The sequence below is a fragment of the Platalea leucorodia genome, assembly GCF_965183815.1.
Source record: "Platalea leucorodia genome assembly, chromosome: 23".
NCBI classification, from domain to species: domain Eukaryota; kingdom Metazoa; phylum Chordata; class Aves; order Pelecaniformes; family Threskiornithidae; genus Platalea; species Platalea leucorodia.
The window spans coordinates 3,415,101-3,436,506 of NC_138845.1; the positions used below are offsets into that span (position 1 = coordinate 3,415,101).

General features: G+C 50.2%; 2 protein-coding genes across 14 annotated transcripts in view; one reads left to right on the forward strand and one right to left on the reverse strand.

Annotated features, from left to right (window-relative positions):
- The window catches only part of LOC309600249 (keratin, type II cytoskeletal cochleal), a 61,040-nt gene that overhangs the window by 19,115 nt on the left and 20,519 nt on the right, over positions 1 to 21,406 (reverse strand). For 2 of the 13 annotated variants that reach the window (XM_082332394.1, XM_082332389.1), the window contains one exon: positions 18,791 to 18,870. The exons of 6 other annotated variants lie outside the window; for them this stretch is intronic. The gene's annotated coding sequence lies outside the window, so the exon portion shown is untranslated. Of the gene's footprint in view, positions 1 to 4,722; positions 4,788 to 8,159; positions 8,346 to 8,443; positions 8,524 to 13,392; positions 13,543 to 14,006; positions 14,063 to 18,790; positions 18,871 to 19,336; positions 19,413 to 21,406 lie in introns of those variants that run through there. 5 more of the 13 variants (XM_082332401.1, XM_082332390.1, XM_082332393.1 and 2 more) reach the window with 5 other exon arrangements.
- On the forward strand, positions 4,714 to 19,526 carry LOC309600254 (keratin, type II cytoskeletal 80-like; the record flags this gene model as incomplete). Its single annotated transcript, XM_082332407.1, has 9 exons — positions 4,714 to 5,040; positions 8,580 to 8,794; positions 14,024 to 14,084; positions 15,064 to 15,159; positions 17,702 to 17,866; positions 18,378 to 18,503; positions 18,599 to 18,819; positions 19,179 to 19,234; positions 19,324 to 19,526. The coding sequence occupies 9 exons, from the start codon at positions 4,714 to 4,716 to the stop codon at positions 19,524 to 19,526; spliced, it is 1,470 nt and encodes a 489-aa protein (XP_082188533.1).

A 21,406-nucleotide genomic window follows, 5' to 3' on the forward strand; every position in this document is an offset into this window, starting at 1 on the left:
TTTTCAATACCTGAAATTTTCTGGAAACCACGTGAGCAAAAGCACAGCAGATGGGCTGGAAACCTTCCTGAGTGGGAAGCAGCTGTGGGCACGTCCCGTCCTGCCTTCCAAACCCTTCTGTAAATTCTTTGCAAGTGACGTCTGTTTTGGGGGAAGTGATTTAGATGGCAGAGTTTTAGCTACTCACTGTTTCACCCAGAAATCAAAAAGGAGGAAGGAGGGAAGAGGGCTGGCAGGAGGAAGGGGATGTGGATGGCTCCGGGCAGGCACACAAAGGAATGAAAGGAGGAGGTGAGGATGGAAATGTGACACTAGAAGGGTGGATGAGCATGGAAAAAAGGAAGAAGTGAGAGAGGAGGAAAGAGCAGGGATGGAGTGGAGCTAGGGAAGGCTGCAGAGCTTTCCCCAGCCATCCCCCAAACCAGGGTCCACAAAGACCCACGGTCTGGGGCGAAATTCTCCCGTTCCCAGCCACCATGCCCCGATCCCAGCACGGGCAGGGTGGCTACAGCGCTTCCCCCAGTGCCCGTCCACGATCCCCCAGGGTTGGGAAGGGTCAGACAAGGAGAGCAACGGCAAACCACATGCGTGCCCAAATTAGCAGGCAGCCCTGTGGTCACTGGCGTGTCCCTGGCTGTCCTACCCCAGCACCGGTCTGGGCATGCCTCCAGTCCAGCCCAGCACCTTCTTCCTCACTGGGCACTGCCGAGACGGGCTGAGAAACAGAGCTGAACTAAGGTGTCCCTGCAATCAAAGCCCCCACCACAGCCCCAGCTCTGGGCAGCGTCGCTGGCCTGTGACCCCGTAGAATCAACCTATCTCCAGCCTAGGCCACAGAGCGGGTAGATGCCTCTCCCGTCACAGGATGAGTCAAATTTAGCAAAAGCAAAACAAACATTTAACAAAATAGGCCCTCTTCTTATTTTTTTTTTTTAAACCTGAAGTGAACTCGGTGGACTGAGCCCGGCTCTCTGGAACCAGGAACCTGCAGCTGCTCTGCCTTGTCCTGCCTGGGACCACAGTATCAGCCATTCCCCTGCGATGTGTCATTTGGCTTAACACGCACAGTTCCCACTCCAGACGCTCCTCGCGTGCCTGATGAGGCTTAAATAAGTCCTGCTGACCCACTCATTACCTCCGCGGCTCTCTGCATCCCTCAGCCCTGCCTCTGTCTTGCTTAACCTTAATCATTCGGATTCCTTGGGGCAAATGCTGATTCGTTGTTTATGCTTCATACATTACCCATAGTTAATAAACAGCAATTACTTATGGAACCTTGATAAATAAATTATTCTACTATGCGTATGCATATTGAGCCAATAACCCTAAGAAGTGATTTTCCAGGTGGCCGGGATGAATCTCCATGTATCAAGGGAAGGGTGACGAGGTTTGTCTGCAAAGGTTTCAGCACCCCCAAGCCACCCTGTGTCCATCCCCAAACCTCAGCCTACCAAACCACCCCACGGCAAACTCAAAGCAACACTTTGCCTTGCTCCAGACATATCCAGAATGGGAGATCCTGGGACCACTCAGCATCTTTGGATGGGGATGACTCCATCCAAAGGGATCAGGAGACAAGCTAGACCAGGCCGCAAGGACACAGGCACCAACACTACGGGAGGAGGAGCACACAGCAGTTTAGCTGGAGGTGACTGGACCCTTCACTGCATCCTCCAGAGCCTTCTCCACCTTGCTACCACCTTCCTCTTGTCCCCCTCCTTTTTTAGCTTGTTTTACTGTGTAGCCAAGAAGGCTGGCGACAAATCTTAAAGCCCAGTTTTGGAGACCAGCCCATTCCAAATTGAACCAAATACCTGGCCAAGGAGGAGCATCGAGAACATCGGCAGGAAGGGAAGAAACACCCTGACGCAGCACTGCCTCTCCCACAGGGCAGGGAAGACAGCAAGGGAGAGAAACATGCAGCAAGGCTTTGGCTGCCGCTGCGGAAAGCAGCCCTCCCTTCTCCATCCTTGAAAAGACAGCATGGGGTGACAGGTTTCTGCACTGCTAAGCGCACGTACGAGACCAAAGGGCAGCATCATTTCAGCATCAGGCTGCTGGGCACTGCCGTGGAGCAATGTCCTGGCTAGACTGAAATGAGGGTCCCCCTACGACGCAGCACCACGAGCAGCAGTGTCTCCCCTCAACGGGGCAAGCTTGGATCCCCACCTCGCCCCTCTGCCTAGCAGGTGGGATAACAGGAGCTTCAGCCTTGGCACCCAGAAAGGAGAGGTTAGAAAGCAGGTTAATCCTCTCTCTGCAAGCTCTTCCCACACCTCCTCACATCACCTGCCAGCAGAGATGACCACTTGCAAACACTTGCCTTAGAGGGTTATTGCAAATTATACCCATCTCCCTGGAAGGAGGCAGGACCTTGAAAAGCCCTGCTCATCTCAGAGTAAGGGGGCCCCGATGCTCCCACTGGAAAATGGCTTTCCACCCTGCCTTTCCCAAGCCTTAAAGGCAGCTTTAATCCTAAGCCATCACCCTTCTGCATCTTTCTGTGGCAGAACGATTTGCCCCCCGGCCGTGGGGTATAGTACACAGCACTATACGGGAACCGGGACTCAAAGGGCACCAAGCAACGCGTTGCAATTAGATCTGATCACCAGGAGAGTTTTTTGTGCCACTCTGCACCGGGAGACGCCATTTCAGCCAAACTGGATAACCTCACAGGCTGGATCCAGCATTAGAGATTTCATTTCAAGGAGAAAAAAAAAAAAAAAAGAGGGGTGAGAAAGAATTGATACTTAGAGGAGAAAGGATTGGGGATTGATGCTCAGGCAGATGTGGTTGCCGATGCAATGACCGGCAGCGCTTTCTCTGCAGCAGTGCCTCCTGGGATCTTGCAAAACATAATCGTGCGATATCCCAGCTCGCTCGGTGCAGAACACTGCTCCCAGCTGCTATTAAATTGAACTAGCTTAATTTTACCTCTATCTCCTTCCCTCAGAGGGATCATTTCTAGGGAGCCATCACAACTGCCCTCAGTACCAGATGAAGCAAAAAACCTTCCAGGTGACCCCATGACCTGATGCTAATCAGGAACACTGATGTGCCTGCAACCACAAAGCCACAAACGAGCAGCCCACGATGAGACAGATAATCTCACCTCACCTTGCAAGAGCCATGAGCTTTGTCATCTCCCAGCCATAAAATTTGTTCCAATCCTTAAAATAAACCATCAGGATTAAACTGAAAAGTCCTGACAAGGATCCGCTGAGTGAGGGACCTGGTGTTCAAATGGATCATCAGGGAATCACGGATCATCCATTTTCCCTGGAAAGGGTGTTTTGGTAAGATGGGCATGCCATGTGAAAGCACACTGGTTTTGACAAAATATTGAAACTACGCTTGAAGAAAAGGTTAACCCTACTGGAAGGGGCCATCTTCCTTCTGAAGTCCTTCTTAAGAGAGAAACCACTACATCATCAGATAGGTTTCTTGTTGAAGCAGGTCTACGACAGATCCAAGCTTTCTTTCACTTCACTTGGCAGGGAAATTCCCAGCTTGTCTTCCAACATGGGGCAGAACCAGACTGTAAAAGAGCAGCTTTCCCACAAAATGGAAATTCTCAATTTTGGCCGGAGAAGACCGTCCCCTTTCCCGAGAGCACCGCAATGCAATAAACAGGCAGAAACAGGTGCTCTGCTGTCCTCATTTTTCACATGAGAAACTGAGTTAAAGCAGGAAAATGCTTTCAAGAAAGCCATGTCCAACATTGATTTATACCTAGGTCCAAACAGGTATTTAAGGGCGTGCCACCTTAGCAGCCTAGAATTCATTAAAAGACAGTGGTTTTTGGTGTCTCCAGTGCCAGCTTTTAAAGGGCTTTCAAGGAGCGGGAGTGTAGCGGTCAAAGATGGACGTGGACACTTCTGAGATCCAACTTGGTGTCTAGAGGTTTTGAAGGTCTCCGTTGTTGCCAGACCAGGTGACCTCAGGACTCTTGGTCCCCACACCCAGGGGTCTCAAAACCCGACTGATCATCCCTAAAACACCCAGAGCACCAGAAGCTTCTGTGATGTGCCTGTGTGGTCAAAGGAAGACCACGAGCACCTCTAATCATGACGAGCTTGAGATGCGTTTCCAAACTCCTACCCTTAGCCAATTCAGACTCTTTCTTTATGATTTTAAACACCTCCCCAGGAAGAAAAAAAACCAACACAATTCCTTCCCGCAGATTTTGGCTGGAAACCAGTCACGGGCTGAAGCCAGGCTCCATGCGCCAAGTGCCAGTGCAGCAGCCGTGCTCAGAGCCGTCCTCCCCGAGCCTGCTGCAGCCCAGCACCTTGGATTCCTTTCTTCACCATTTAAGGATGAGGAAGGCAGCTGCTCGGGGCCCAGCGAATTACCTGCGAGTGATTTGTTTTTGCTACGAGTGCCTATGCCCTCACCACACAAACAAGCTCCTGAAGAAAGGAGGGTACGGAGAGAGGAGGGAAGAAGAAAAAAAAAAAAGCCAACAGGTTGATCTGGATTACATCAACGGTTACACCCTCCTCCGTTTAATGAACATAGGAGAACAGGTGCTTGTAATTCATTAGCCAACCCACGAGCTGAGGAGACAGGAATTAAGCCGACCAAACTCCTCAGCGTGCCACTATTCTCCTTCCCTTTGAGGCAGCAGCAGCGAGAAAACTTCATCTCCTTTTTTTCCTCCTCCTTTCCCTCCCTTCCCCTCCCCTCGAGCTGCAGAGCCACAAGCCGAGCATGACTAACCCTTGCAAAGCCTTCACCAGTGGCTCCCTCTCCTCTTGGGAGGTGTCAGGGAAGATGAGCCGAGGAAAAGCAGCCGGCACGTCCCCGGATCGCCTGGGCCGCTGCAGTCCCAACGGGGTGGCCAGCAATGGCTATGGCTCTCTCAGCCTCCACGGAGATGGCGAATACCGATGCTCCTCTTACCCCTCCTTCTCCATCGACGGGAGACTCCTGGCCCCTGTGCACCTCGATATCGACCCTGACTTCCACGCCATGCGGCAGCAGGAGAAAGAGGACATCAAGTTGCTCAACAACCAGTTCGTGACCCTAATTGAGAAGGTAAGGTGAGCTACTGAGGACCACAGTGCAGCATGGGGATGAGGATGGTGGTGGGGAAGCAGACACTAACCAGTCTCTCAGGAGACTTCTGAAGGCCTTCAGCTAACCATTGCCAGGCTCTGAATATTAGGCTAATTACCCAATTAGTTATTCCTTCAGTGCTATCTGTTTTAACCAGGGTTAGCATCACCTCTAGGTGAAGCCGGGCCGCATCTGTGGTCAGCGGCACCAGGCAGCATCTCCTTTGCTGCGCCTGTCACCCCATGGGTCCCTGGGGAGGACAGGCAGCTCTGCCCTCGGGGACCCTGCCTGAGCAGCAAAGGCAGGGCCATGGAGGCACGGTGCCGGACAGAGCAGGCCTTGGCTCCCAGAGTGGACAAACAGCCATGGGCGGTGACGCTGATTAAGGCAGCAGCTCAAATTCTTCTCCAGTTGCTAAAGAGAGTTGGAAATTCACCTCCATAGCAGCGTGGTGGGCAAGGGAGACCCCCCAGCCACCTCCCTCCTCTGTGGTTTTTATTGCGAGGGGTTGCGTGCTTAGCCAAGAAAGTGTCGCTTTCATCTCTTAAGATCCATGAGAAGGCAGAAGGTTTTCTCAAAGGAAAACAACTCATCTAGCTGAGGCAGGTTTCTGCAAAGCCCTGGTGCTCTGTAAACAGATGGTAATCTCCTAGGAGGATTGCTTCACTGCAGTCTACAATACAGGCGCTCAATGCCAAGCTACTATGGCTTGGGATTTTTTTTTTGTTTTGTTTTAACTCTACCTCTAAGAGGACCTGAATTCACACTGAGAAGGAGAAGGGCGGGGGAACCATCTCCCATAGCATCTATCTAAACTGAATAGTTGTGAACCACCACCACCTACGTGTGGAAGCAGGCGCGCAGCGGTACCAGGGGCCGACCCTGGGTGCAGGGGCATGGCAGCCTCCACATCTGGGCTTTTCCAAGCACAGATCTTGGCAATGGGAATTTGGAGAACCCCTGGTTTGGGCATCACCCAGGTGGGTTGTATTGCACGTGCTGCAGGACTGGTCCTTTGGCTATCCAGATCGAGAGGTCGGGGTTTGTGGGGATGTCAGCCCTGCTCAGAAACCAGACCTCAGCAGAAAGGATGGGGGTAGGAGAGATGGGACAGGACCACGCAGTGACAATATGTACGTGAGCCAGACCACATGCACTAGCCTGTTCCGTGCGAACAGCGATGGAAGAACTGAGAGAGCCTCCACGTTTCCTGATAAACCCAATCTGGTGGCCGGCTGATAAGTGTGCGTTACAGGGCCTGATGGACAGAAGATACAAACATCTCACCTTAGTTGGGTGGCTTTGACTTCAGTGCTAGCAGCTTCTGCACTTAGCTTTGAAGGCTGCAGCTTCAAGTGGTACATCAAGTGGCAAACTTCAGCCATCTGCCTCAGGCCCTCATTCCAGAGGAAAGTAATGACACTTCCTTGTCAAGGAGAACTTGTCTTTTTAATCAGGAATTCAGATGGTCTCAAGCAGCTAACTCCTCAGATAACTGACCACACTAACTTCAGGAGTTTGCTGCTGATGGTTTTCCAGCAGGCTGTTCCAGATCTGCTAGTACTTATTTTCCATCCAGATATGTCCAGGTGGAAGACAGAGCAAAGCCAAGTCATGGAGCCCCTCGTTGAAGCCCTACCTTTAGCCTGAGCAGCACAGAGGGGTAGAGGCCCCGAGGACCAAGCTTTGGTCACTTCTGTGTTCAGGCATGATTTTCCAGGAAATGAGGCCATGTTAAAAGACTTTGCAAGGAAGAATTTCTGCTAAGAGGGATGCTGTATAAGGAGCCAAGATGTTAGCGGTTCAGCCCAGTGGGTGGGTATGGTTTGGGAACAGGAAAGAAACTGAAGAGTTTGGGGGAGGGAGAAAAAGCGCAGCTAAGGATTAGGAGCAAGTTCAGGAACTGAGGCTTGATTGAGGGTCAAAGATGGACTTAGAACAACAGCCAACGCATGGTCATTGACCGTCCCAGCAGCAAACGGGGAAGCTGCCTTAAGATGAGAGGCTGTTCCCTACAGCCAGCCCCACAGGTTGACCCCAGCCCCGTGGAGGGATGCTCTATCACAGGGCCTGAGATGCTCAGACGGAGAGAACAAATGGCCCAATTGGCTCCTGGTAGCCCCAGAGGCCACTTGTGCTACTTGCAATGCCCCTTTCTGGCTCCACTGCAGAATCTTCCTCTGGTTCTCAGCCTCACGCATGCACGCACACACAGTGGGCCACTCTGGTTTTGGGCCAGGGCCAAACAGCCCGTCAGCAGACTGGACTACTGACGGGATGTCTACAGCCATGAGTTAAGATATTGGGAAGAGAGGATTAGGTCTCTAACAGCGAGACCTGGAAGATCCCAACACTCACATCCCTTCTGCCGAAAACTTACTGCGAGCATCAGAGTGCTTTTGCTTTGCTTGGCTGCTCTCTGCTCCTGCTTCTCTCTCTCTGTTCAGACAAGAAGCATTTTGGGAAAGACGCTGTCTCTCACCATGTGCTTCACATCTCACAGATGTGCAGCGGTCAGCAGCTGGGAACTCTGCCTCTTCAATGCACTGATGCTGCTTCGGGCCACAGAAAGCTAAAGTCAAAGCTGAAGGCCAAGCAGGTCAAGGCCTGATAGCATCTGCACCCCACTGCTCACGCTGCACAGGGCGTAGTATCGGCACTGAACCATCTCCATGGTAGAGTGGAGGACACTGTTGGAGGCAACTCACAAATTAACCAGCTAAAACGTGACTGAAGGAGTTCAGTTTTGTTCACAGAGCAATGAGAGAGAGAGGTAGCAATTAGATAATTAACCAAAGCTAGCCAAGAGCTTTGAAGATGAAAACTGTTAAACATTGAGCATTACTGTTAAGATTGTGAATATTAGGAAAGAAGAGTGCCAGATTCATCAAACGGTGGGCGGAGGAAAGTGCAACATATCCTCTCTCAAGCAGACAGGCGCATGCACACAGAGACCTCACGTGGAGTCTGTAATTATTTTGCTTATTCTCTCGAGTTCCCATAGGCCTTGTCTATGTTGCTTTGCAATACAAACCAGGACTCTGATTCACTGCTCAGACTTCACCATGGTGTAATCCTACAGATTTGAGAGGAGTTACCTTTGTTTGTGCCAATCCGAGGCAGTAAACGTGACTTCCATTCACCCTGGACATCTGTGCATGACCTGCGGTGGATTTTCAGCCTTTGCTTCAGTATGTTCACAGGCAAAGGGGACTAGCGTTGAACGGTTCTCATTTTTCAGTGACTTAATACGAGATGCTCATTCATTTTGACGTGAACATGTTCTATCAAGAAATTAATTAGTAGGTAACATGTAAAACTTCTAAAGTTCCTATAGGCCTCCATCCCCAGGCCTAATTTTCAGGGCATTTCTCGTTCTTACGTGGAAATCTCTGCCGATTCCAGCAGCTTCTCACTGCTCTGAAGGTCTCCAGGTCAATCTCTCCTGCCCTGCCAGGAGCAGTCAGCTTTGCTTTTGGCTGCTGGTGTTACTAACGTCTCCGAAACCTCTTCTGCAGGTCCAGTGCTTGGAGCAACAGAACAAGATCCTGACGACAAGGTGGAACTTCCTGAAGGATCAAGACAATACCCACTCCGAGTCGGACGTGAAGGCCATCTACGATCAGTACATGAGCAAAATGAATCAAGAGATGAAGGCGCTCAACTACGAGCAGGAAAATCTCGAGTCGGAGCTGACAAAGGTCCTGAGCACCATGGATGATTTTCGGAGCAAGTAGGTGTCTAGCCTAGCTGGCTGTTACCAGGGGGAATGTGTTTGCAAGGCATCAGTTCAGCTGTGTGCACAAAGAGTAGCGTGGGATTGATTTAACACAGACAGCCTGTTATTCCCAGGAACAAATTCCTAGTTTGCTGTGCACAGAACTGCGTATTTGAGAAGTTAGCATCCTAGCCTCTTCATGATTAACTAGAGATGAAAGGAAACCCATAAAAAGCAAAATACCAAAGAGTGCAGGGCATCTGAGAAATGCCTCAGGCCAGAGAACAGCTCTGGAGAACAGTATTCTCAGGAATGACAGCCACTAAAACAGAGAAATATTTGTTCTCCACACTATTATCACAAGCCAGAACCTTCTCCCCAAACCATTTTATGGATCTAGGCTGTTTACTATTAACAAACATCCCTTCCTTTCCCCCTTCACCCCACAACATTTAATACAAAATTCTGCTGTGACCAAAAACTCGGGCTTTTACCCAGAAAACCTCTTGACAGAAAATATTGAGGCAGCTGAAAGTTTAAGGGAGGACCAGCTGCCACGTGCTTATCGCTGCTTTTGCCAAGAGCTTGGAGATCTTCAGATAAGAGCATTTGAGATGTGCCCTGGCTCATTCAAGAAGACAATGCTTTTCTTATTATCGGTGTCATTTGCATACCACAGCCGAATCCACAATTAGATACTTTCCCTTACAGTTACACCCATCTGCCTACACAAGATCTCTGGAGTCTTCCATGCTGATTTGTAGCAGAGCCAAGTATGGGCACTGTCAAAACAGAACGGTGATGCTAAGGGATTACCCCTCCGCTGGCACCGACAGACATCGCTGTAGTAATAGCCCATACCTGCTCCTGATGTACAAAGTGATGCATAAATAACAACAGTGCCCTCTCCAGAAAGTTTAGCCCAAGGATCTTAAAGCTCTTTGCAGACTTTGATTAAACCAGCTACTCAACGTGTCTGCAAATCAGGGGAAGGACCGATACCTCCGCTTTACAGACGTATTAACGGAGACACGGCAGTTAAATGGCTTACTCAAGCCCGTGGAGCGAGCTGGTGGTGGAGCAGGAATAGGAACTAGGAGTTTGGTTCTTGACCTTATGCTGAAATCCTTATGCTCAGCATCCTTCAAGAAGTGATGCACTGATACCCAGGTGCCTAGAAAGCCCTAAATTCCTCGTGGTGGGTGTCTGTCTGCTCTTTATTTGGATGTTGGTTTCGCTACAACACTTGGGCTCACTGATGCTTTGCTGACAGGTAGCAACCCTGAGTTTGGCTCAAAGCCACGACAGGGACTGTGCCATTTAGTCCCTGCCCTAAAAAGATCCAGACCTGTCATCCCTCTCTGGAGCACTTGGTCTTCCTTGCACTTCCCTGAGGGAACATCTCCTCTGTGGCCCTGCAGTTATAAAAGATACTTCTTGGCTTATTCCTTGAAAGCCAGGAAAAGCCAGATAGGAAAATGGTTGGGGTGGTGGAGAAATGTCAAATCAGTCACCCATATCTGCTCTCACAGTTTGTACTCAGTAATTGCCTCATTAATTGCCTATGCCTGGCACTTCATATTTTTTTTTTTTTCCAGCCTGATTTCTTAAGGATAAAGGTGCTTACACAAACAGGCTGTGTGTTTCCCCCTACCTTTTGATTTTCTTGGACACTTATTACCTAGCTGGAGAACAGGATAGACATGATAGGGATGCTACATCCCTCAAAATTAAAAAAAGAGACTGACTAGAGGAACAGGACCCATCCTACACCCAACACGCACAGAGGAGAAGGATGCAGCATGCACAGTATTAGACAGCAGAGAACCCACAACGGGCACCAGCTTATGACTAGCCCAGCTATCGGTCTTGAGAAGAGCTCCCGCTTTGTGGGACTACACAGCCACAGGAAAAGAGCGTTCAGAAATGACACTGCTCCTCAAAGCACTCTCCCTTCATTTGTGGAGCCCTCCCCTCCTGCTTTCTCCCATTTCTGAGCTGCAAGGCACAAGCAGCAAATAGGCAAAACCCACCCTGTCATTGGGTGCTGTTAACACCCAAAGCCAGTGCAGGTGGATCCCCGCGACAGCGACAATCCACCGTGCTGCTCCCAGCGGTTAGTGATTCACGGGGAGAGAACTGCTGCTTCTGCTGAGCCTTCTCCAGGCAGCGATCCAACGCCATCCAAACCCACACTGGCTCTGTTGAGTCCTGCACGCTGCCTTCGAGGAGGCTGCCTCAGCCCTGTTGTTTTTCTGGAGCAAATGGTCTGCCTAAAACATGCAAATTTTGGAGGCGTCCAACTCCTGTGGAGGTTTCTCTTCCCAAAGGAATTTTTGGGGGGGAGGAAAAGCTAATAACTTCACTGGCACATTTAACTGGTGATGCTTTCATCCCTGCTGCAGCACTCCAGGCGTAACGCGCCGTGCACACGGTGACCACCCAAGCAGGCTGCTGCCACGTGTGAAACCTGCCTGTCAGCGCCCCTCCGTAAGGCCCCAATTTGTCCGTCTTTGCTATCCAGGGGCTGCTTTCCAAAACTCGTACAGGAGATTTAACTAGCTATAACACTTGCACCTCCTTCTTAAATTAGGTTGCCATTGACCAGCAATTCCCAACACAGAGAAGGATGGAGAGGGGACAGGGAAGCGGGTTGGAGGCTGGCACAGGATCTCAAACCCTGCTTCTTTAGGAAATCAAGCTGAAAAATCAAATACTGAAACGTACCCGAACAGGGATGACTGCCCAGAGGTGCACATCGGCACAAGCGTTCGCTTCAGCTCCCCACACGTGCGATTTGCACGTGCAAAGACCCATCTGAATGAGAAGGCAGGGAATTTTGACCTGTGCTGACCTACTCTGGTGTGGCACTGGGGAGATACTGCAGGAAAATATGGGGCATACAGCCCTCAGAGGATCCATTTCTGAGATCCAGGGATTGTGTTAGTCAAATCTTGCCACCCGAAGACTGGACAGTCAACACCCCTCTACCTTCACCCCCTCCAGTTGGTCTGCAGCTACTTCCTGCCCCGTTTCCCTGCTCCGCAAGAGGAAGACTGACTTAATTTCATGCCACCAGGCTCAGATCCATCCCACCACTATATCTTCACCCTAAAGTAGTCTTGAAGGCACATCCAGAGAGGAACATAGCCTGCCTGAGATTCGGTTCACCTCTGATTTTGCTTCATTGCCTATGGAAGGAGCCCAAGGCGACCAGACTCCCATCTCAAGTGTGTCTTAAATGCATGAATCGAGATGGGACGGTTTTATGCCTTAATGCATGACTGCTTGAGGATTATCTCTAAAGAATAAATGCTGTAATGTGTCTGTGGAATGCTCCATCCCCATGTGAGTCATCTCCCGGCCGCCAGGTCCCTCCGGAGCCGTGCGGTGAGCACGTTTGGCTGGCTGGGCCTGCTCTCTTTCAGTCAGGAGTGTTGTTTGTTCAACATGCAAGCTTATGTCAGCGCCCGGCAATGCGCGAAGCTGCTTCGGCAGGCTGGGACAGACTGGGATTGGGCTGAGATGCAATGAGGATGAAGGAAGAGTGGCAGGCTGTAATTAAGCTCAGTACACAGTTCCTGCCAGCATGGCTAACATTCCAGTTAAAGAGCAGAGAAACCAGACAGGTAAAGCTTGTTAGCCACGCTACCTGGCCTTATAAAAGCAGGCAAGAGAAGGGTGAGTTTAACACCATGGGGGTACCTAAGAGGAAGCTTAGAAGCACCTAACTGTAGAGCCTGTGCTGGTCAGATCCCCTCTGTGCCCCCTCCACGGAGGGAGCAACAGCTCCAGGGAGCTGCTTTTGATATTTCAGGTCAGCTCCTGAGCGTGACTTACCCCCTTGCCCTGCGATGCGATTCCCCGTGCTGCATTCCCAATACCTTCTCCTCCTTCTGCTCCTAGGCACAGCTCCTCTTTCTCTTAAAGGTTTGTACAACAGCAGGGAAGGCTCTCAAGTGTAACCAGAGCGATGAGGCACCAGACCACCAAGCAACAGAATATGGCTGTCATTCCTGATTTTATCATCAGTCTGTTAGGAGAAGCCATTTTACCTCATTCCCAAAGATCTCGGCCTTCTCTGTAGCAATTTGGTGACATCTCTAAGTAGCACCGAAAGGTTTAATTCGCAGCCTGGAAACGCTATGAGCACACTAGGCTAAGAGGAGCCTGAGGTATCATGGAAGAGCAGGGAAGCCACGACCTCCCTGAGCGCACAACCTGCTCTGGTCTCCGAAGAGCCAACGCTCCCAGAGCGCGTCCAGCAGCACAGTGGGAGATACCCAACGCCCATCACACAACGCTCCTGCACGGCAAACGAACCAACCGCTGCCGGTCACACGCCAGGCCCAAAAGAGACCGTGGCTTCCTGGTCAGACACCTGCTTTTAGCAACAGCAGGGCTAGCCACACGCTCGTCCCAAGAGCCAGCAAGGGCTAGTGTATTCCCTAAGCTACTGCTGCTGGCCATCAAGAAATGCATTTGCCCCTGGACTAAGTCTTTGCTCTCCTGGTCCTGCCTTATCAAACCTGATTTTAACACCGGCGGGGCTGGCTCCTCTGCTGGATATTTAGCCATTAGGACTCCACCCTATCCCATTCGGTTTTTGTTACCTTCTGCTTTGTGGGCACTATTTTCCACGAATTGCTTTGCCAGCTCCTGTGTTACTTCACGAATTGCTCTACATTTAGGATAAGTTATGACACCAGTCCAATATTCTCAGAATTTTCACAAGCCAGTTTTCTCCCTTGAGAAGACTCTTAGACTCTGGAAATTAAATGCTGAGGATCCCTGAAAGAAACAGAAGAGGAAGGCTTAGGGTGAAAAATTAGGAGTCTTTGGGCATGCGACTGGGTTTCACAGAGAATAACTCACCACACCCCACTTCTCCATGCCTACTCTCTCTTTCTGTGGCAAATGTGAGGTAACCTGAGGTTGCTTAGCCCTCAAATTAAATTAGAATGAAAGCTACCTCCTCTCTACTCTGGGGCTCTTCAGACTTAAAGTGCTCATGGTGTTACTACAGAGCAGCTGGCATGTAGCCACTTGTTATCTTCTCTCTTGTCCAAGATGCCCACACCTAAGAGATATCTCTGCTTGCTGTCTAAAGTACACCAAGGGGGTGGGACATCGTAGGAAAAGTGGAAAGCTTTGATACCAGTGCTTTTTGGGGCCAGCAAGACAACCTTAAGCATCCCAGAGGCTTTCACCACGTGCAATTTCTTACTGCTTTTCTCTCCTTAGATACGAGGATGAAATTCGCCTCTGTAGTGGCATGGAATACACCTTCATGGAGCTCAAAAAGGTCAGTGGTGAGAGAAGCTTTTCACCTGGACGGGCTCTGCACCAGCTCTGGGGAGTCACAGAAGAGCCTGGAGAGGCAAGATGGTCCAGGCTCAGCTAAGTCCAGCTAGCTCTGGGCTGAGTCCTTGTACCGCAGATGTTTTGCGGGGTAATAAGGTCTTGAGGAGGACAGCAGAGCGGTGAACGCAGTCACCGTTTCAATAGGAAAAGTACAAGCGAGTCTGGGCCACTTGTGGTTACAGAAAAGCCCCGTGGCTCCCCGGCCACAGTGCCACTGCCCCGGGCAGACCTGGCCTGGGGGGGCTGCACCCCAGGACCCTCCGAGGCAACGCCTCTCCTCCCTGGCATGCTTTCTCTCAGAACGACACCATAGGTTGGAAAAGGCTGGGAATTGATAAATGTGTTTGCTTTTGTTTCCTTGCACGGCCACACCCTGTTTAAACATCCCACCCCAGGAACAGCTGTATTTGAATATCAGCTGAAATGGGAGGCTTTGCACACAGCATTTCCATTAAAAAAAAAATCCAAGGTGCAGGAATGCAGGGTGTTATTAGACAGAGGAAACGTTCTCCGCAAACGATCATTAGGGCTAATTGCATGTTTTCCCTGACACATTCATCAGCCAGTAAGGGCAGTTCTGGTGACTTCTGCGGATGGCATCAGAGTTTTCAATAACCCATGCTTTTGGTGGTGAACAAAAGATGAATGGGTACGGACCAGCCCTGCCTGTTTCCTTCTCCACCCTACCTCATTTGAGACTTCCACCAAAGTGCTCACCAAAAAAAAAAAACCCAACACTTGCAGAGGAAAAAGGTGCACGAAGGAGCCTCCCTACTTGTAGAGCAGGAGAGCAGTTTCACAAGTACCTGCCAATACGTAGCAAGCAGGACACTTGCTGGGGGAGAGGGGGCAGTGGGAACGACTTCTTGCTCCAAACTAAAAGACAAACTGCTCATTAATACGCTTTCCATCTCCTGTAGGATTTAGATGTGAGCTCCTTGCACAGAACTGAGCTGGAGGTAAAACTCAATGGGCTCCAAGAGCTGATGGATTTGAAGAAAACCATCTACGAGCAGGTAAAAACGCAATGGGGAGAGCGACCCTGGCACGCACGCACGCAAGCTACTACGCAAAAACCCAGCATTTTTGTGGGCAGTTCCACTACGGGGAGGGCACTGTTCCAGACTGACAGCAAAATGAGAGCTTGTCCAGGGGAGCTGCATGGTGTTGCAGACAACTATTTGATGGCGTAAGGTAGGGTCTCAGGAGCTAATCCCCCTTTTTTTTTTTTTTAACTAAAATAGCTCCGTTTTAAATTTGATCAGGATGTTCCTTCTGCCCCACAGCTCCCGCAGGGAGGCTGCTGCAGCGGGTCTCCCCTCTAACAGCCAGGAACCCCCCCAACTCCTGCGCTGGCTGAGTTTGGGCTCAGCTCCTAACCCCCTTGAGACCAAACGCCCCACGTCAGGAGCAAGCTGAATATTATTCGATTCAGATTCAGAGGAAGGGATCACAACAACAAAAAAAGACAAGCTGTGGTGAACCTGGGTGAGGTCTGGATGCTCTTTAACCCAATCCAACATACTCCATTTCCACTTAAATGAGAAGTATGATGAGGTATGAGACGTCAGGTATGATTTCACCAAGGGGGAAGGCTACAGAGCCTTCAGACAAACCCAAAGGCTGCAGCGTGCCTGTATCTACTCAAACAGGGTGAAGCAATTACAGCCACTTACTCAGAGACTGTAAAATGCTACCAAGCAGGCTCAGCAGTGTTTTGGGAATACTAATGATTTATCTAAATTCTACCAATATAAGCAATTAAAATGCTTGACAGAGGAATGTTAACATTCCTTGTGGGGAAACTGAGGCACAGAGAGGCAGAAGGACCTGCATAATATCAGACCTGCATTAGAACACATGCCCTGCCTGCAACTAACCACGAAGCCTTACTTTCTCCAAAATTATAAGATTATTCCTGGTGCAAGGCAATTCACAGGGGTAGCTGGAAATCAGATCCTGCTGTGAGGATCTTCTTGAGCTGGTCTCCTCCAGGTTCCACACTGCTGTCCTGGCAGCAGGCTGCTTTTTTTTTTTTTTTTTTTTTTTTACCCATGCTCCATGCACAGAAATTACCCTCCACCTCTCTCTCTGCCCTCTCCTCTCAATAGCTTGGTTTTGGGTCAGTAATTTTCTCGCCTGTACCTGTTGATTTGACTGACATCAATGTATAGGCACACATACCCAGTGGAAGGGCAAATGAGGAAAACTTTGCTTGACAGCTTTGCTCACAGCATGTTGGTATGAATCAGAAGAAAATCCCTGCCTCAATCCTCATTAATAAACCACCAGGTTCTTTTTTTTTTTTTTTTCCCTGGCAGAGGATGCTCAAGTATTTGCAATAAACATCCATTTTCTCATATAGCTATTAACCTGCTCAAAGATTAACAAAGAGGCTCAAGGATTAAACACCAGTGGGAAAAAATACACTGATAATCCTGCTCTTTGGAAGAGCAGTGGGGTATTTTCCTGTTATTCATGAATCACCATGTCAGGGTGCCCTTTGTTTCCCCAGCCAGGGGAAGGCAAGGCAAACCAGGCACACAAATGCTTCTCGAAAGAGATTAGAGCCCTCAGCACGAAAGGAAAGAACAAAAACATCAAGATGAAAGGTAAGAGATGGGGAGAGATGTATGCTGCTCTCTTATAACACTGGTGTAAATCAGAAGCAACTGCAGAGGTACTGATAAGAGTGACAGCCCTGCAGGACCAGTCTGAGACTGGGGGGGAGCTGCCAAGTGAACGTGTACGCCGTCTGCTCAACATCAAGTCGTGTCTCGCCTGGATACAAACCACCCAGGAGCGCAGTTTACAGGCATGGATTAAGGGTCCTTTTTAGGTTCACTGAGGGGAGTCTGCATTCATCATTGTTTGGCTCCTTTTCCTAAAGCTGTGACCGAGTCAGCTAGCAAGAGCAAATATCCCGGTCGGTGATACGGCAGCTTGTGTGTGCACATTCCTGCTTCCCCATGCTGCCTCGACTCCCCGGCACATGAGGGCAGCTCTGGGGAGGGGAACAGGTCTGCCAGCGATGGATGTGCTCAGAGAAGGGTCCTGTTTCTCCCTTCTCTAACTAGACACAAAGCAGACTATAACACCACAAGTGGCAGCCACAGCCTCTCTAGATACCGAAGCAGAGCTCAGCAAAGACATCTGTCTAGCACCAGCAGCCTGCAGAATGATTCACGCTGCTCTATTACTTGCCCAAGACATATACGCTCACCATCTGAATACTGATAGATATTGAAGCATGATCATCAGTTCAATTAACCTGCTCTTGATGCAGCACAAATGCACTATTTTGTCAGACTCTTAAGAGACTGTATCCGAAGGTCCCAAACCAACACCCTAGCCCGAGTCTGGATTTTATGGAGAAAATAATACCAGCTTCCAAACTTCAGAGACTGAAAACCTAGGAAATCTCACCATCTCCACACTGCACATGGAAGATGCTTTGCCTGGCTAAGCACAGCAGGTCTGCCAGGGTTCAGCTCTCTCCTGGCTTGTAGCTTTGTTGACTACTTGGTATCACAGACCTATTCTCTCTTTGTTATTCAGGAACTCGAGGGGCTGCTGACAGAAATTAAGGACGTTTCTGTTGTACTGGGAATTGACAACGCATGCAAACTTGATCTGAGCAGAATTGTGGAAGAAGTGAGGGCCCAGTATGAAGCCCTGGCTCTTCGGAGCTGGGAGGAGGCCGAAGCACTTACCAGGAGAAAGGTATTTGTCTTCTTATCTGATTGATACTGGGGAGAGGCAGGGAAAGGAGAGGGAGAGAGATCAGCCTAGAAACTACGGGAATCAGCAAGATGTGGAGGGACAGACTACACCTGGGAATGGAGGGAGGGACAGGGTGCTAACCCAGATCAACTCCTCCTCACTCAGGTGTGTAAATTAGTAGTTTCATTGCTCTAGGCTCTCCACACTGTCAGTGGAGAAAGGCAAGGACATTTCCCAGTGGCAGCTTGTCCCACCTAAGATGCAAATGACCTTCCACTGGTGCCTCCTCCAAACAGAGCAAGAACGTGATTAACCCCAAGAGACAGTGCGCTCTATACCTGGCACAGCTACAGCCAGAAGAGGATAAGAGAATGAGCCCTAAATCCTTCCACACACCCACTATTTCTCCCCAGTTAGGTGCTCCTCCTCAAGGGCAATGGGAATCCTTGCAGATTCCTTTGCTACAGCAGAGGAGGCACACAGATAACCCACTCTTCCATCTCTCCTGCAGCTGAATGAAGGAAGCACCCAGTTGGGCACCTACGGGGGTCACCTCCTTGACAGCCGACGGGAGATCGCAGACCTGAACATACAGATCCAGAAGCTGAGGTCCTGCATCGTGTCCCAAAAGAGCCAGGTGCGTCCTAGGGTGGGTGACAAAACTCTGATGTATAGGTCTGAAACTACAACACACCTAACGCCTCCACCACCCTTTTCCCTTTGCAACACCAGTGCCTGTACTTAGAGGAGCATATCAAAGAAGCAGGAGAGCATGGCGAGATGGCCCTCAAGGATGCCAAAGCCAAACTGGTCAAGCTAGAAGAAGCCCTACAGAAGAGCAAGGAGGATATGGCTCATCTGGTGAAAGAGTATCAGGAGCTGATGAACATCAAGCTGGCCCTGGACGTGGAGATCCTCACTTACAGGAAGCTGATGGAAGGGGAGGAGAGCAGGTAAGCTGGGCTTCCTTGTGCCTGAAGAGGGGAAGGGATGCACCCAAACACCTAGGGAGAAAGCAGACACCTCAAGCTTTACATCTAGTATTCAAGGTTTGATCAAAGAACGAACAAATCCCAGCAGTCCCCATACAGTTCAGCCCTCGTTCCTGCTCTGAAGTTTTCCTTAGACTCTCCAGATCGGAGGGTTCCAGCACTTCTCTAGATGATGCTGTTGAGTTAGCCTTCATGATCCACCCATGCACTTGGCTCTACCCATGTAGCCCAGCTCACACGGGCCAAACTCCCGTCCTCTATATCTCTCTGGCACTGCAGAGGTTAATACATGTCCTCACACTCTGTCCTTGCATTCACAGCATGGAGCAACCGATACCCACAGTCATCAGCACCGTCCACTCCAGACCAAAGCACCGTAAGTGGTTTTATTCACACAGCTTGGTAAAGCAGAGTGCAAATGAAACGTTTCTAACCTCCCCCCTCTCATTCCCTCCCCCCCGGCAGTTTCTGCCAGCACCCTGAGGAACTCCAAGCTGTTTGCAAGAGGAACAGGCAGCACCAATGGTAAGATGAAGCCAAATGGAGACAGCACAAAGGTCCGGCCCTGTAGAAGCCACAGCGACAACTCCGTGACACCTGAAGCAGATGCCTTCATCAGCGGTGCCCGGCCAAAGCTCAGTTCCCTGCCCACCGAAGAATGCTCCTAGGAGAAACGGAGCCCCACGGCATAAACACAAGGCATCTGTAGCCAAATGAGGCCAAAGCACTTTCTCCTGAACTCAAGCCAACGTCCGAGGGACAAAGGATGAGAACCCACTCCAGGCTGTCTGTCTCTTTTAAGTTTGTCTTTACAACATCCCAGTTGACATCTCTGTTACCCGTTACAAGCAGAAACCAACCCAGGATTTGAGAGACTCTCCCATTCAGATACCCACACCAACACCTTCCACTCTAGGTCACTTTCCCCAGAGGATTCGCATTCTCAACTTTTGAGCTCTACCTATAGGAAACTTGGCAGGAGGGGAAAGTATTAGTACACAAGCTTTTAACACAGCAGCCAGAAGCCATCAGCCCAGCTGTTCTACCAGTATTACAAAACCCTTCTCTCTGCTCCGTCCCTGCTCTGTGCATGTCCGAGAGGTGTTCGCTGATGCTGCCTTCCTCTGAAAGCCACGTCGAGCTTTCCAAACTGAGCTGTGGGGAGATGCAGGTGGATTTGAGACAGCTGGATTTGCATATCTGGTGACAAACGTGCTGGCTGTACTGGGGGATCCTTGGCCATGTCAGAGTATTTAAGAGATTTTACTGCCTTTTGGGTAGCCCCTCTTTCCTTCCCATGCCACCAAAGCTAAAATTCCTCAAAACTCATTGTCATAAGCCATCTCTCTAACAGAGAGCCTCGCCTGTCTCCCCTAAAGGCACTCCAGACCCCCCACACAGTGGTGCTATGTTCCAGAAAAGGGATATTGGTTCCCATTTAACCACAACAAGCAGGACTTGTCTTTGTATTTATTGACCTTACACAGCAGCTTTTACCTTACCCGGCTGACACCAGCCAATGCGCACCAGTCACGTCGCACCAAAGCTACTAGAGCCACCTCTAGATGCCATGTCCCCCTGCGAGCAAGGTGGGACAAGCTCTGGCCTCAACACAGACATTTCTGTGGCCCTCTTGCACAAACCAACACAGACAGTGCCCTGCAGTATTCTCCTTTATGAGGCCAGGCTCTGGCCTCAGCCACTGCCACGCCGCCCCACTTGAGTTCCCAGATTTTGAGTTCACGGGAGGAGTTGTTAATAGTCTCTTGGCATATTTCCGTTGCGTGCATCGCAGTATTTCCACATTTCTGTAGGATAGACAACTACCATAGCGTCTATGTAACCAGAACACCGGCTCTCTGGGGTTACGGCTGTTATAATAAAGTACGGAGTGTCACACAGAATGCATTGTACTGTTGGTTTTCTCCGAATTTCTTACCACAGCCCACCTGAAACAGCGATTCCTTCCCCAGTTGCCAGCAGGTCTCAGCTGAGGGCTCTGGCTAACCTCTGGCAGCCAAATGAAGCTGAAATTGCTTCCCAGGTAATTTGTTTGGTCCCCATCCCCAGGAAGAAGCACACAGGGCTGGAAGGGCAGATGCGGAGCCAGCAGCCAAGGCTTTGGGGAGCTCACTGCTGTTCTGCCACCAGGCTCCCACGGGGCTTTGAATCACAGAGCAGCTCGAGCATGTTTCAGGAGATGAAGGGTTATTCCACAGGCCATCACACTCTCACCGACTCATCTACACAAAGCTTCCCCTTGCTAAACTCCCCCTGCGCCTCTGCAAAGGGGAACTTCTGTGCACCTGGGACCCAAATCCATCCTGGTGAACCACGCTTCCATGCAGCCCCTCATTTCCGAGGTGCCCTTCCAGAGCACAGGGGTTTTCTTGGTGCTCCTTGCTCAAAAATACCCTCCTCTAAGGGACCTACCTGGGAGATCCAACACAGACAAGGCCCCCAGGGGTGCTAGAGGACCTGAGATGGGAGCATCTCTGCTCTGCTGTTTGCTCCCCACCTGAGAGAGACACTGTGCTTTCAGGGTCAG